Here is a 14,666-nt window from a genome sequence, read left to right as displayed (position 1 = left end):
GATGAGGTGACGGAGGCCCAAGAGGTCAAAGAACTTGCTCAAGTTCACAAAGCTATGGATGTGGAAGAGCTGGGACTTTGCCCAAGATAGGTCTAACCTCCGGAACCAGAGCTCATGAGTACTTTCCTAGTCTGTCTCCTACATGTTCCAAATGGAGACAAACCGCTAAACAAGAACTCTTCACTATTAGAATTCCAGGTGCTTATCAAAGGCTTTCTGTGGCAGCTACTTCTTTACGTATGTGCCCCTATACTCTTCAACCACCTGATTCTCCTAAGGCATCTTGAATCACGTGGTCTGCATTCTGTCATATCCCCTTAAGGTCATGGTAGGTGTAAAAGCACAGGCTCTATTTAGATTGTTTAATTCTATTTGATGACCAGGCAGCATCATTATGTCAAAGGGAATGTAATTCGGCTTGTTAATGGGGAAAGTGAAAATATGGGAATAGTCACAAGAGACTTTGCACCTTTTGGAAAAACTATCTTACTATTTGATATCCTCAGCTTCAAAGCTGTATACATTCTCAAATCATATTAAATGTCAGTGCCATATTTGAATGAGCTACTTGCAACAGTCCTCTACACTTGATCTTAGCCAAAAGGCCGAGAAGCGATTGCAACAGTCCTCTGAACAAAGGTTCTTTTTACTCAGATGTGGTTTATAAATACCTAGCATTCGTAAGTGAGGTTTTAAAAGCTAAAATTCAGACTAGTTGCTTTAAGAAGATGCTCTCTTTTTAACAATATAACTTTGCTAGCAACTTTTGTAATGTTATTATTTTACTAAAAGTCATTTTGATTATATGATAAGAGAAATTAACTTTCTGAAATTTGAATGATAAACAAGGATATTGAATGCACAATCATATTAAAGTGATTATACACAATCTCTGATTTCAATGGCATGACTCAGAGTTAAAGATGAGCCTTTTATATTTAGGAATTTGTTTTTATGTCAAAGAACTAGCCCTTGAGCAGAAGGTAAGAGGAACCGTGGGGGAAAAGTCTAATGGTTAGACTTGGGTATATACAGTATTTTAAAAAAAGTAATTACAAAATGTTATAATCTGTACTTTCACCTCTTTCCATACACGTCTGAGTGGAAGGAAAACCAACTTCCCAGAAATTCTCTGGTGTGTTGGGTGGAATGTAGCGGAACCGATGTCTTGAACAGGAAGCCAATTTCTTTTCTCTTTCTTCTGCTGGAATATCTGCATAATACTAATAATAAAAACTGCTAAGTTTTTCACTTAGAAATAATAAAGGGACTGTTAGGCTTATTGATTATAAACTAGAAGCTACTAAAGAAAGCAGTTAAAGTATTCAGGACATTAAGGAAAACAACACTCACTGAAGTTAATATTAGTAATTAATACTAACAGTAACTAGTGCTGGTCTGTGAAATGTTTGCTCCACAAATGAGAAAAGGAGCTTGGAGCTTGTATCACAATGTAAACCAATATGCTGCTTTTCTCATCAATAAGGTCTTACAATAAAAAAAAAAAACCCCAAAACAAAAAAAAAAAAACCCCAAAAATGCCAGCTTAGCTTTACAGCATGCTGAGTAATGAGCTTATTTATATACTTGTGCAAACTCAACTATCAGGCCAGTAACAAAACTGTACTTTGAACAGCACTTTTTTCAGTTATTATTTGGATATAACATGCGTGTTTTTTTTTTTAAACATGTGTGTTTTGAAGTAATTTTCTTATCCAAGTTTTTACAAATGAAAAGTTTAGCTTTGAATGTTGAAGCCTTCATGATTTCCCCCTTTAAACTATATTTTTTTCCAATTAGGATCAAAGACATATGATTTTTTGCAATCGCAACCCAAAGAACTTGAACTTCATAAAAACAAGGTTAAAATTTGTATGTAAAAAATGCACAAGTCCTTCAAGCTCTAGCCCTAAGAAAACAAAGCAGTAGTATAAAGCTTAATAGAACACATGACAGGATCACACAATCCAGCTAATTCCACCTCATACTTGAGAAACTGAAAATCAAATTGATGATTTATTGACAATAACTTCTATTGAAAGTGGCAGACTAAGGGCTAAAACTTAATTTTGAAGGAAAGGTGTTTTGAATACCTCTGAAACAACTTTTTTGGGGGTTATCTTTTTCATCTTTCTCATTGCTGTGAGTACAAGTCTTGGTTACCTTAGCCTGGACATGGGATGGGATGACCCTAATTAGAGAATCATGATTATCAATTTAGAGAAACACTGCCACCAAATAACAACACATACAAGAGCAACAGTGGGCTGGTGTAGCTGTAACACAGTGAGCAACCGGGAGAGTGGCAGAAGATAAAATCAGAAAGAAGTGGGGTGTCATCCTTGATAAGGGCTTTGGGTTCTATTTCTGAGTGCAATGGGAAGACACGTAAGGGTTTCAGGCATAGAAATGACATGATTTAATTTTTATTCTAAAAAGATCATTAGACAACAAAAGATCATTGTGTTAAAAAGCACACAGTGAAGACAGAAATCAAGTAGATGTCCATCCTAGCCAAGCCACTCGGTGCTGCTGCTCTCAGGCCCTGTCCTGCCCCTTGATACCCAGGATCCCGGATTCCCAATCCTCTGGCAGGAAGACCAGGAACTCAAGCACTTAGTGCCGACAGAAGGACCTTTAATCCTAATTTCCCCAATGGGGGCAATAAAAACCATTAACGTCTCAGAAATATCTTTCTTTAAAAAGAAAGAACATAAAAAAAAAAAAAAAAGAAAGAACATACACTGTGAGGAGACAAGTATAAAAAAGAAAAGAAAAACGAGGACAGAGGTATATGGGAATTCTCTGTACTTTCTGCTCAGTTTTGCTGTGATCTAACAAGGCTTTCCAAAAACAGTTGATTAAAATAAAGCAACAGAAGGAAAGCACTTAGAAGCCAATTATTTCAATAGTCCAGACAAGATGAAATGGAGCCTTGGTCCAGGGGGATAGTGGTGGTCATATCAAGCGCATGGAAATGGGATAACTTTGAAGATAGAACTGGTGGGATTTGCTGATAGATCCATTACTGAGATATGAAAGAAGAGAAGATAACTATAAGAACTTTGGTTTAAATAGAAGAATGGGGATAGAGAAGACTCAGGTGATGTTTGAGAATCAGCGGTAGAAACTGTTTCCTTTTGGATATGGTGAAATGTGAGATGATTATTACACTTCCACATGTGTATGACATATTCCACAGGTAGAATGTATTGGGATACATTTAAGAACTGTAAGCATACAGATAGTATTTAAATACACAGGACTAGCACTTTCACTCCTGGTCATGACAGAGTTAACAGGGAACAAATTTATCCCCTATCTTAAACAACAAAAATACTGGAATAAAATGTATGAGACAATGGTTTTTATTTATTTAGTTTTGAAGATTTTATTTATTTGAGGGGAGGGGAAGCACAGAGGGAGAGGGAGAAGCAGATTCCCCACTGAGCAGGGAGCTCGATTCAGGCTTGATGCCAGGACCCTGGGATCATGACCTGAGCTTGAAAGGCAGACACTTAATTGACTGAGCCACCCAGGCGCCCTGAGACAACGGTTTTTCGAGCCTGAATAATAATATAGGAAATGATTTCTGAGAGAAGGAAGGAATCTGTGTTTCTAGTACAAGAACTTTTTTCTAACTGGTAGTGTTAGTTCCAGATTGTAAAGAATTACAGTTTTAACTCAAAACTGGAGGCTTGACCATGATCTTTAGTTAAGAAATCATGACATGTTCAAATTTGTGTTACGAAAACTCATGATACAGATTTTGATTGTACTGTCAAACTGCTTTCCAAAATTGCGATCTCTATACTCCCACTGTTAGTTAAGAGCCTATTTCTCACCAAATGCTTACTTACCTGCACTACAAGCTATCCATAAATAACTTTAATCTGCTGGTTATCAAATTTTCTAGCCCATAGTTGTTAAAAGGAAAATTTAAAGGAAACTAAATCACTAGAGGCAAGCACAACAGACAGCAAGGGAAGAAATAAAGAAACATGTTTCAAGAAAACACAGAGCCTGCCTGAGATATTTAGTGATTGGTTGGTTAGTACTACTTCTACTTCAATAGTCCAAGATAGCCAATGTATAAAAGGAAAATATAATTGTGTTCTAAGGATGACATAGAGCTTGCTCATTGCATTGTGTTTAGGAAAGAGTGGGGAGAAAGTTAAGAGGTTATAGTTATACCAGTTATTTAGGAAAAAAAAATATGAATATATCTCATTTCCTGAAAGTGCTGGGATAAGAAATAAATGTTAAAGTTTCCTACTAAAATACTGGAATTTTCCCCGAATAGTATATGAATAAGGAAGGGCCTCTGCTGTAATACAATACTAGGGGAAAGAAATTAAACAAATACAAATAAACACAGAAAAGAAAAATGGCACAAATGTTTTTAAGTTGGTAAAAAGAACGAGGGCTTATTTCCAGATTCACTTAATGAAAATCTGACAGATTGAGGGCTTTCATTTCCAAGTATTTAGATCTTCCAAGTCACAGCCAGTGTGCTCTTTACTTACCCATCCTGCTATTCCTGGGTCAAATGAGGTTTCTACATAAAAATATAGCTCTATGATTTTTAAATCATGCATTTCTAATCTATAAAGCCGTATTTTAAAAAACCCACCAGACAGGATTCACATTCGTACTTACAATTTCACATTCCTTACATGTGTGTCCAAGCAATTTTCTTCTCTCTTCTTTTTTCCGAACTACCTCAATATGAGGAAAATTTTGTAAGCCAGTCTCTCTGGAAGAAAAATGAATTAAATTTAAAAATTAATCCATTTGTTACTACAAAGACCTTTGGCTTAGATTTTTAATTAACGAAGGTGAGGGCCCAGAGGAGAAATAATCCCCATTCATTCATTTAATTTGAAATGTTTACTAAGTATGTTAGAAAAACATATTTTTTCATGCATTCTTCATTAAATCCTTATTAGGTGCTTACTGTATGTCAGGTATTTTTATGTATATTGTTCTCTAACTGGAAAAGATAACTATTACTTTCTATTTTTGCCTCTGATTGGCTGAATATAATATGTAAGATAACCTAATTTATTATTATTTAAATATTTTATGTATTTACTTAGAGAGAGAGAGAGAGAGGCGCTTGGGGGGAGAGGCAGAAAGAAAATCCCAAGCAGGCTCTGAGCTGAGCATGGAGCCTGATGGGGCTCGATCTCACAACTCTGAGATCATGACCTCAGGTGAAGCCAAGAGTCAGATGCTTTTTTAAAAAAATTAATTAATTAATTAAAAAAAAGATTTTATTTTATTTATTTGACAGAGAGACACAGTGAGAGAGGGAACACAAGCTGGTGGAAAGGGAGAAGGAAATGCAGGCTACCCACTGAGCAGGGAGCCTAATGCGGGGCTCGATCCCCGCTCGGTCCTGGGACGATGACCTGAGCAGAAGGTAGTTGCTTAACATCTGAGCCACCCAGGTGCCCCAAGAGTCAGATGCTTAACTGAGGAGTCACCCAGGTGCCCCTAAAATAACCTAATTTAGAAAGAAATACTGTACTATTAAAGCTGGGAATTGGTGTTCTATAACATAACCAAGAAAGAGAGTAACTATCTATTAACTCAGTTTTCTTTAAGAACTTGTATTTCTGGGCTAAGCCACTCCCCCACCCCCAAAAAAGAGATTTTTCTCTGTGTACATTATGGGTCATTTTCTCTAAAAATTTCTTTTCTTTTCTTTTTTTTTTTTTAAAGATTTTATTTATTTATTTGACAGAGAGAGGGAGGTCATAAGCAGGCAGAGAGGCAGGCAGAGAGAGGGGGAAGCAGGCTCCCTGATGAGCAGAGAGCCCGATGAGGGCCTTGATCCCAGGACCCTGAGATCATGACCTGAGCTGAAGGCAGAGGCTTAACCCACTGAGCCACCCATGTACACTCTAAAAATTTCTTTTTCTGCCTACATGCCCCCTGGATTCTTCAAAATGTTAGGAATAATTATTTGTGTTTGTCCTTAAATAGATCAGATCCTACTGAGAACTACTGGGAAGCTAGGAGGGTCAAAGCCACTGAGGTATGGGTTAATGAGGTATAGAGGGCTTTGGGAAGAAAAAGCAAGCAGAAGTACAGATGTTTTTAATATACTGTAACCTGCTTTAAGTTTTAAAGCTCAATATAGAAAAGACCAAACTTACAAAATAGGTAAATGAAGACTTGTGATGGTATACATATCTGTTTATATTAGAAACATCCCCAGAGAGCTTCAAGAGCCCGACTCACAAAAACCGATTTGTAAAACGACTTGTTGGGATGGTATCTACTCCTCTGAAGCATTCTGATCCCATGCCCCTGTAGTTGGCAAGCACTTTCTCTCAAAGGGAAGCTTTAATTGCTCTATGTCAAAGTATATGAGGTTATAGGTCCTGTGGGGGCTTAAGCCCAAGAACTCTGAACTTTAGAGCAATATGTAAGTTAAAAGGACAGATAAAAATTGCTTTCTTTCAAATGGACTCTTAAAAGCTTATATAGGGTACATTTTGGCTGTACCCTCTCCTCTGAGTATTGTTTATTCTGCTACTGTTTTTCTAACGCTGCAGGGAATCTCCTACGACTGGCATCTGTACTAGACCTTAAAGCATCACCTAAGAGATTACTAAGCTTCTTGTCCCTCATACAAAACAAAAACCAGGGTTTGCTAGTATTGTTTGTGGGGAAAGGAACAGTGCTAATTTTAAGATTTTTGCCATCCTCATGCCTTATACCCACCTCCTATGTCTCCAGCTATCTAGTGGTTTCAGAATAATATAAAATTACTCATATTTTTAAGAAGTTAGTGGACTTTCAATATCAAACGCTTGAAATGACAGTTCTTACTCTGCAGTCTTACTTTAAGGACTCTATCGCAAAGATACACAACAATATAAAAAGAAAACGTACAACATTATTCACTGCAGCGTTCAGTGTTAGCATAACTGTAAATACTCCAAATACCCATTACTAAGGAATAGACTATGGTACAAACAATAAAGTACTGTGCAACTAAAAAGAGAAATGCAGAATACCACTATATGCTATTATGAGTGATTTGCTAGGATATATACTTAAATGAAAAAAGCAAAAGCAAAACACAAAAAGTATACATAGTATTCTACCATTTGTTTAAGGGAAGAGAGAATGACTAAATATTTCTGTATAGATATTGGCTTTTATTTTTTAAAATGGATTGACAACCCTATTTTTAAACAAATGGTTACCATTTGTAGGGGTAGGGAGCTAATATGGTAGAGGGGGCAATGATAGAAACCAGCTATATCGGAATATACCCTGTTTTGTAGTTTCTGATACCATGTATATATTTTACATAATTTAAGAAAAGAATGAAAGAGAAAAGAAACCACAACATTCAAAGGCAAAATAAAACAAACTCAGGGACTGAGTCACAGTGACACATCTACACAAAAAGTAATTATTCCAAACAGCTTTAAAACATAGTGCCTGGACTGTACATTCAGAATATACCTTTTCTTTTCACTTTTAGAATTTTTATTTTATGAAAAGATGCAGATAACATGGTTGTTCCAATAGAATATATCTTAAGAACAAAAAACCCAAAAAGACATCTTAAACCATTTTCATAAGTCGTATTATTGGTGATAGTTTATATTATTCTGAGACTGCTCTATATATTAAAAAATAAGTTAAATGAGAAATTATGTTGTAGCACTGAGAAGTGGGATTCTCATTAGGGGGAAGTAGGTAAGATGTGAGACAGAAGAGGTTACTACATAAAAAGTTCTGAACTTGAACTGGTGCTATCAATGTGAAAAAGTGTAGTTATCGTAAAAAACGAAACAAAAACCTTAATCCTAACTGTCCACCTAAAAGTTCTAGAAACAATGACTAACTGTGGCAATGAGCAACCCTAGTAGTTAGACTAAAACACATGAAACATTTAAATCCATTAGTTCATAATGACCCCACAAATAAAAACTCCCTAGTCACATTTGGGATGCTAGGGTACTATTTCTTTGGAGAACTGGTAAATAAAGGAATTGAGCATTTAGCAACAGAACAACAGCTCTTATCTATTAGAGTCTTACAGGCATCAATAAAAATTTGTCTTGGCCTGTCAGATCTCTAAAATTCTCAACAGAAATAAGTAGAAAATAAACTTTGCTTCTTAAGTGACTCAATTTGCTAGCATCATAACTTGAAAAAAAGACATAAAAATTTTTTTGAATTGAATTACTATGCCTAAATTCACTTCTAGAATGATTAGTACATGATTAAAAGTTATAGAATTTGCCATCTATGGGGAAGCTGGAGGCTCAGTCAGTTAAGCATATGACTTCAGCATAGGTCATGATCTCAGGGTCCTGGGATAGAGCCCCATGTTGAATTCTCCCACTCAATAGGGAGGCTGCTTCTCCCTCTACCTCTGCCCCTCCTCCTGCTTATGCTCTTTGCCTCAAATAAGTAAAATCTTAAAAAAAAAAAAAAAAAAAAAAAAAAAAAAGGAATTGCCATCTTTGAATAAAAGGCACAAAGCAGCATTATCGTTCAAAATATAAGATGCGCAGTTTTTCTTTTAAGGTTTAAAAAATCCTCATGCAACAATTCTCAAGCATAACCAAAGACTTGCCACCTAAAGTCTGATACTATATAATGGTTACAGTATATAATAACAAATTCCTAAAGTTCATATAAAGTCCCTACTAAAACAGAACAAGAATAAAAACATTTGTTATAAGAAAGAGAGAAAATAACTATTACCACTGTCAAAAAAAGAATAGTGGTGATATAAATTTCCTTATTTGTAATATTTGTCATTTTTATGCTTGAGTCCCTCTGTTGTTAAATCATAAGGTAATGACACAAACTTGATTTTAACCAAAGTAGCAATTTAGCAGTTCAGAGGTACTCTGACAAAGATAGTTCTGTTGTACTTCCAATCACATCGCTGGTATTAATCAAGACCAACTTACCTTCCATCATCTTTAAAATATGGCTCCACAAATGCTTTCTGTTTGACTTTATCTTGTTTATCACCAGGAACTGTAAATAAAACACACATACCATGAACTGAATGCAGAACTGAGAAACAGCTTTTTTGGAACAAGAATGACCTATATCAGAACTTCCATTCTTTTCAGATTTCATACTCTAGGCTCCTGGGCAACTTGTTTAAGTTTTCTGTAACTAATTTTCTCTTTCTTTTTCATCTGCACAATGAGATGGGTGCTGATTATCTTGTTCACCTCAGAAATACTAGAGATAAAAATCTTACCTATAAAACTATTTTAGATTTAAAAACTATATATACAAAGCATATGTACGTATGTGTAGATTGTATATAAAATTATTTTAGAATTCAATAGAATTATTCTGATGCCCATTATCATTTGGCACCAAACAACAATAAGCAGCTTTTAATATGTTTCACTTACTAGTCCTGCTGATTTTTTTTAAAGTAAGCTCTATGCCCAGCGTAGGGCTCAAACTCACGACCCTGAGATCAAGAGTCACATGCTCCACAGACTCAGCCAGTCAGGCATCCCAGTCCTGCTGATGTTTATAATGTGTCTCTGAAGTAGATTAACTAGGAAATAGAGGTTAAAGAATTTCACCAGAAAATTGGTGACAGAGTAAGAACAAAAGCTTATGCACCCAAATCCTGAGTTGTCTAGACCCAAACAGGCAACTGCTATTGTGTATTCAAATAATCAAAATTAATCATGCATGGGGCGTCTGGGTGGCTCAGTGGGTTAAGCCTGTGCCTTCGGCTTAGGTCATGATTCCAGGGTCCTGGGATCGAGCCCCGCACTGGGCTCTCTGCTCAGAGGGAAGCCTGCTTCCCCCTCTCCCTCTGCCTGTCTCCCTGCCTACCTGTGATCTCTCTCTCTCGGTCAAATAAGTAAATAAAATCTTTAAAAAAAATTAATCATGCACGGTACTAAGTTCTGGACATGCAATGTTCAAGAAGAGAAACCAGGTCTCCTATCCTCATGGCGTCTACACCACCGTGAGGGAAACAGACATTAAGTAAGTCGACAGCTAAGGCTTTTCTAAGGAGGGATATGAAAGATGGTAACTGATGAATAAAAAGAAGTCAGCCACAAGAAGCAGGAGTAGAGAATGTTCTAGGTGAAGGTCCTGAAATGGGAAAAAGTTTGGTATGTTATAAGAACTAAGAGAAAGCCAGTGTGGTTGAGATTGAGTGAAGAAAGGTGTTAGGAAAGATGAGATCGGAGATGTGGGCAAGCACCAGATCATGATGGGCCCTGGAAGCTGAAAGGAGTCTGAATACAAAAGCAAACCACTGAACTCTTCTGAAAAGACTACTTTACTGAGGGATAATTTATATAAGAAACACACTGATTTTAAGATACTCTGATTAATTTTGACAAATGTTTACTGCTGTGCAACTACCATCCGAATCAAGAGAGAGAACTTCCATTGCCCCTAGAAGTTTACTCCTATTCCTCTGCTTCTCAAACAGATGACTGTTCTCTGATGTCTCTCTCCTCTCTCTATGGAGGGATGATTTCTGCCACCACAGCTTAGTTATGCCCGTTTTAGAACTTTGTATTAATGGAATTACATAATATGTATTTTCATCTTTTGGATCTTTCTAGCTAACAGACTTTTAGAGATTCATTGCTGAGTCTAGTACCCTCCTTTTTGTTGACAAGTGGTATTCCACTATATGAGTTTACCACAATTCATATTTAATCACCTGTCGATGGACATTTGGGTTGTTTTTAGTGTTAAGCTACTACAAATAGCTATGCTATGAACATTCTTGAACACAATGCTCTGTGAACATGTTATCGTTTCTTTTCTTTATATACCTAGGAGTGGAACTGCTGGGTACTACGCTAGGTGTATACATAACTTTAAAAAAACCTGACAAATCTCAATAAAACTGTTAAAAACCTTGCTGAACTCCTTTCCACAGTACAATTTTATATCCCTAACAGCAAAGTGTGAGAGTTCCAGCTGCTCTTCACTCTTGCTAATGTTAGATAGCACCAATCTTTTTAACCATTTCAGTGGGTGTGAGGTGGTTATCTCAGTCCCTCTTGTCCAATAATGTTGAGCATATTTACATTGTGCTTATTGGCCAAATACCTTCTCATTGAGGGTTTTTAAATAAGAAGATAATACAATCTAGTTTACATTTAAAATAAGTGAGTTTTGAGTCTCTGCAGAGAATGTACTGGAGTGGAGGAACAACTGTCATAAAAGACCAGTCAGGAGGCCTGCAGTAGAACGGTAGAGAGAAGAGTGGTTTAGACTAGGGCAGTGGCTATAGAGATGGAGAGAAGTGATATGAAATATAGTTTGGAGATGGTACTGCCAGGGTATCAGACTGGGCATGAAAAGGTAAAGAAGAAGTCAAATATGACTCTCAAATTTCTATCTTTGGTAACTGGGAGAATAGTTACTGAGGTTTAATGAGATCAGGAAAGGCAGGGAAAGACCAAATTTGGGTAAGAAAATAAAGATTTCTGATTTGAATGTATTAAGTTCAAGGTGCTCATAAGATGTCCAATAGGTAGCCGGATTTGAGTTCGGGGTTCAGAAGAGAGAGGACAAAGCTAGGAGTAATGAATATATAGAAACATCTTCACTTGGTGTCCATAATAGCACATACTCTGGTTTCCCTCCTACTTTACTGGCTCCAGCTCCTTTTTAATTTCCTTTGCTCGTTCCTCTTTCTCCAACATTTCAAAGTTGCCATACCCCAGAGGTCAGAACTTGAAATGCTTCTCTTCTCTATATTTGGGTGATCTCACTCAGTTTCACAGCCTTAAGAACCATCATGTACTTGCTGTTGACTTCCTGCCCCCTAAATTATTTCTTTATTCTGGATGTCTTGTCTAAACTCAACACATATCAATTATCTACTAATATTTCCACTTGAATGTCTAGTAAGTATTAACATGTCTAGAACCAAGCTTTTGATATCCTCCCTGAAATTTGTTCTTTCCTGTTAGGAAAAGACTAGGTAGAACTTTGTGAAATGAGGGTCAAGAACATAAAATACATGAACAATAAAATCCTAAACTATATGCCTAGGTGACTGGGAAAAATGAAAAAGCCTAAAAGGTCATTTGGTAAGAAATAAAGGGAACCTGGTTTGGATATTCTAAGTTTAAGTTGTTGAAAAGACATAAAAGTAGCATTTGCATTTACATTATATTTCCTATAAGAAATGCAGGACTGGGATTCATCAGAGAAGACAAATTAGAGATGCAGAGGTAGTTAACAGAAGCACGAGAGAAAAGTATATGTGAGGAAGAAAACAGTCTTGGGATACTCTAGGAAGCAGAACTTTCCAGAGAGTGAAAGAACAGTGCGGAACTGCCACAAAAGATAAGTGAGAAGAAATTTTGGGATGGTCAATGTGAGAAGTAACTTTAAAAAAAAGGGGACAGAAATTAATAATTATATCTTGTAAAAAAATACCCCCCCCTTAAGTGAAAACAATTAGCAAAAGGCTCTTCTTGGGGGAAAAAAAGTGAACTGAACAATTGCAAACTTTTATCACAAAAGTTGGCTTGGATCACGTTTTTGCTACGGATTAAGCAACCATGCTGTTCTGTACCTTTGGTTAGGGTCTCAATTACTTTGAGCTAATAAGGGCTGTATTTTTTTATTAAACCTAATGGCAAGTATAAGGAAAACATAATCAAGATGGACTATTCCATAGCAGAAGGTATGCTCATATATAACCTTTGCACTAGACTACTTTTTTACTCACAAAAAGGAAATGAGACATTTAGCAAGAATTTTAACTTTCAATTCAGATTATTTAGTTAAGAGATTCACTTAGAGTATTCTTCTTTTCATTTCCACCCTGCACTATAAACTACTGCTTCTAATTGAAAGTAATTTTATTATTTATTTTTTAATTAAAAAAATATTTTATTTCTTTATTTGAGAGAGTGAGAGAGAGCTGAGTGGGGGGCAGAGGGAGAGGGAGAAACCGGCTCCCCGCGGAGCAGAGAGCTCAGGTGGGGCTCAGTCCCAGGATCCTGGAATCCTGACCCAAGCCAAATGCACACTTAAGTGACTGAGCCACCAAGGCATCCTGAAAAGAATTTTAAAAAGACTGATACATAGAGTTACATTATTTTGTCTGGGAAGGTAAAGCATTCAAACAGAAAATTAGTCTGAATTTTTTGCAAAACACTTTCCAACTCTATTGCAATAATTACTAAACAAAGAACCTTGCCAAAACTTTTTATATGAACTTTATGCACAAGTTACAAAGAAATCTGTGTATTCAATCAAGATTAATTTCTTAGTTTTGATGAATATTTTATGGTCATATAGTAGTATAAGGGGAAGCTTAATGAAAGGGACTAATTTTTTTTTCCTCTCTGAGCTATTTTCTTGTAATTCTTTAATTGGCCTGAAATTATCTCACTATCTATAAGAAATTTATATAAGAAATACAAAATTTTAGTTATTAATATACACCTCATCAAGTCTTCGTTAACTAGTTCATTGACTTACTGTACTGATATAAGTGTAACTGAGAAGCCATGATTAAAAAGAAAATAGCCTTACTGTTTGGTTTCTTTGTGGTAGTTGACAATCCCTCTTTTTCATCTGCCACCTGGGGGAAGCTGTCTGCCAAACAGGATTCATATTCTTCATGTGTTGTCCGATCGAACATATCTTCCAAGCTATCATTCATTTTTCTTTCTCCATCTATGTAAAAGAGCACTGGCTTAAGGCAACAAGCAAGCTTTTTGCTTTCTATGCAGACCAATGTGAAACTTGTAGTAACTGCCACACAATACGTTTGCCTAGAATGTACACGAGGCAACAGTAAACCCCCAAGCATAGTTACTGTATTTACAAAGATTTTACGGTAGGGCTTTAACTGTACTTTATTCATGTGCAGAGAAAGCTACTTTTTGTTATCATTACATACATAAAAATCTTTTCCTCCCTATTAGCTCATGTATAATTCATACTACACTAAAATGAGTTCTACCAAAAAACTGTAAGGAACAGAAAATGCATAATGCATAATGCATAATGCATAATGAATGATGAAAAATACTAAGCTTAAATAAAATGGGAATAACTGACATTAAAATCTACAGAATCTTGCTCATCTGCTTATTTTTCTAATGTGGTAGCAAAAGAAGTATTTTCTTACATATATACATATATATATAGACATATATACATATACACTACTATTATCATCAGTAACACTTGGTAGTTGAGTATTGATAGAAATTATGAATTCAATTCCTCATTTGCTATGTTAAGTGCTAAATTTATCCTCAGAGTACTAACTACATTTCCCAATATATAATCACACTTTGAAAAACGGCAGTTTACTAAAAAACAGAAATAGATCCAGTTGGCTAATGCACACAATAGAGCAGAAGTCTGCTGGGATTCTTCTCTATAAAGTAACTACCACCTCCCCCAGTCTATGGTGCTCTAGCACCCTTACCCTGTTTCATCTTTCTCCAGAACTTGCCATCATCTATCATACCACATATCTGATTGTTTCTCCCCTTAAATCAGAAGGTAAGTTCCATGAAGTAGGTACTTTTATTCTGTTTACTCATTATTTCCAGTTACTGAAATACTTCCTTTTATAGAACTGAAGCTCAATATTTACTCAATGATTGCAAGTACTAATTTTTTTTTTACATTGAGGA

At 36.0% G+C, this 14,666-nt stretch overlaps 1 protein-coding gene across 2 annotated transcripts in view; it reads right to left on the bottom strand.

Moving 5' to 3' along the window:
* LOC111142446 (RB binding protein 8, endonuclease) overlaps positions 1–14,666 on the bottom strand; it is an 89,010-nt gene that overhangs the window by 670 nt on the left and 73,674 nt on the right. For both annotated transcript variants that reach the window (XM_022495595.1, XM_022495594.1), the window contains exons 15-18: positions 13,549–13,692; positions 8,955–9,024; positions 4,660–4,756; positions 1,082–1,223 (exon numbers count right to left, since the gene is read on the bottom strand). In XM_022495595.1, coding sequence (XP_022351303.1) covers positions 1,082–1,223; positions 4,660–4,756; positions 8,955–9,024; positions 13,549–13,692 — 453 coding nt within the window. The remainder of the gene's footprint in view (positions 1–1,081; positions 1,224–4,659; positions 4,757–8,954; positions 9,025–13,548; positions 13,693–14,666) is intronic.

This window comes from Enhydra lutris, unplaced genomic scaffold (genome assembly GCF_002288905.1).
Source record: "Enhydra lutris kenyoni isolate GAN:26980312 unplaced genomic scaffold, ASM228890v2 scaffoldscaffold8, whole genome shotgun sequence".
NCBI classification, from domain to species: Eukaryota; Metazoa; Chordata; class Mammalia; order Carnivora; family Mustelidae; genus Enhydra; species Enhydra lutris.
The sequence above is the reverse complement of the archived record's forward strand: the minus strand, read 5'-3'. Positions and strand labels throughout refer to the sequence as shown.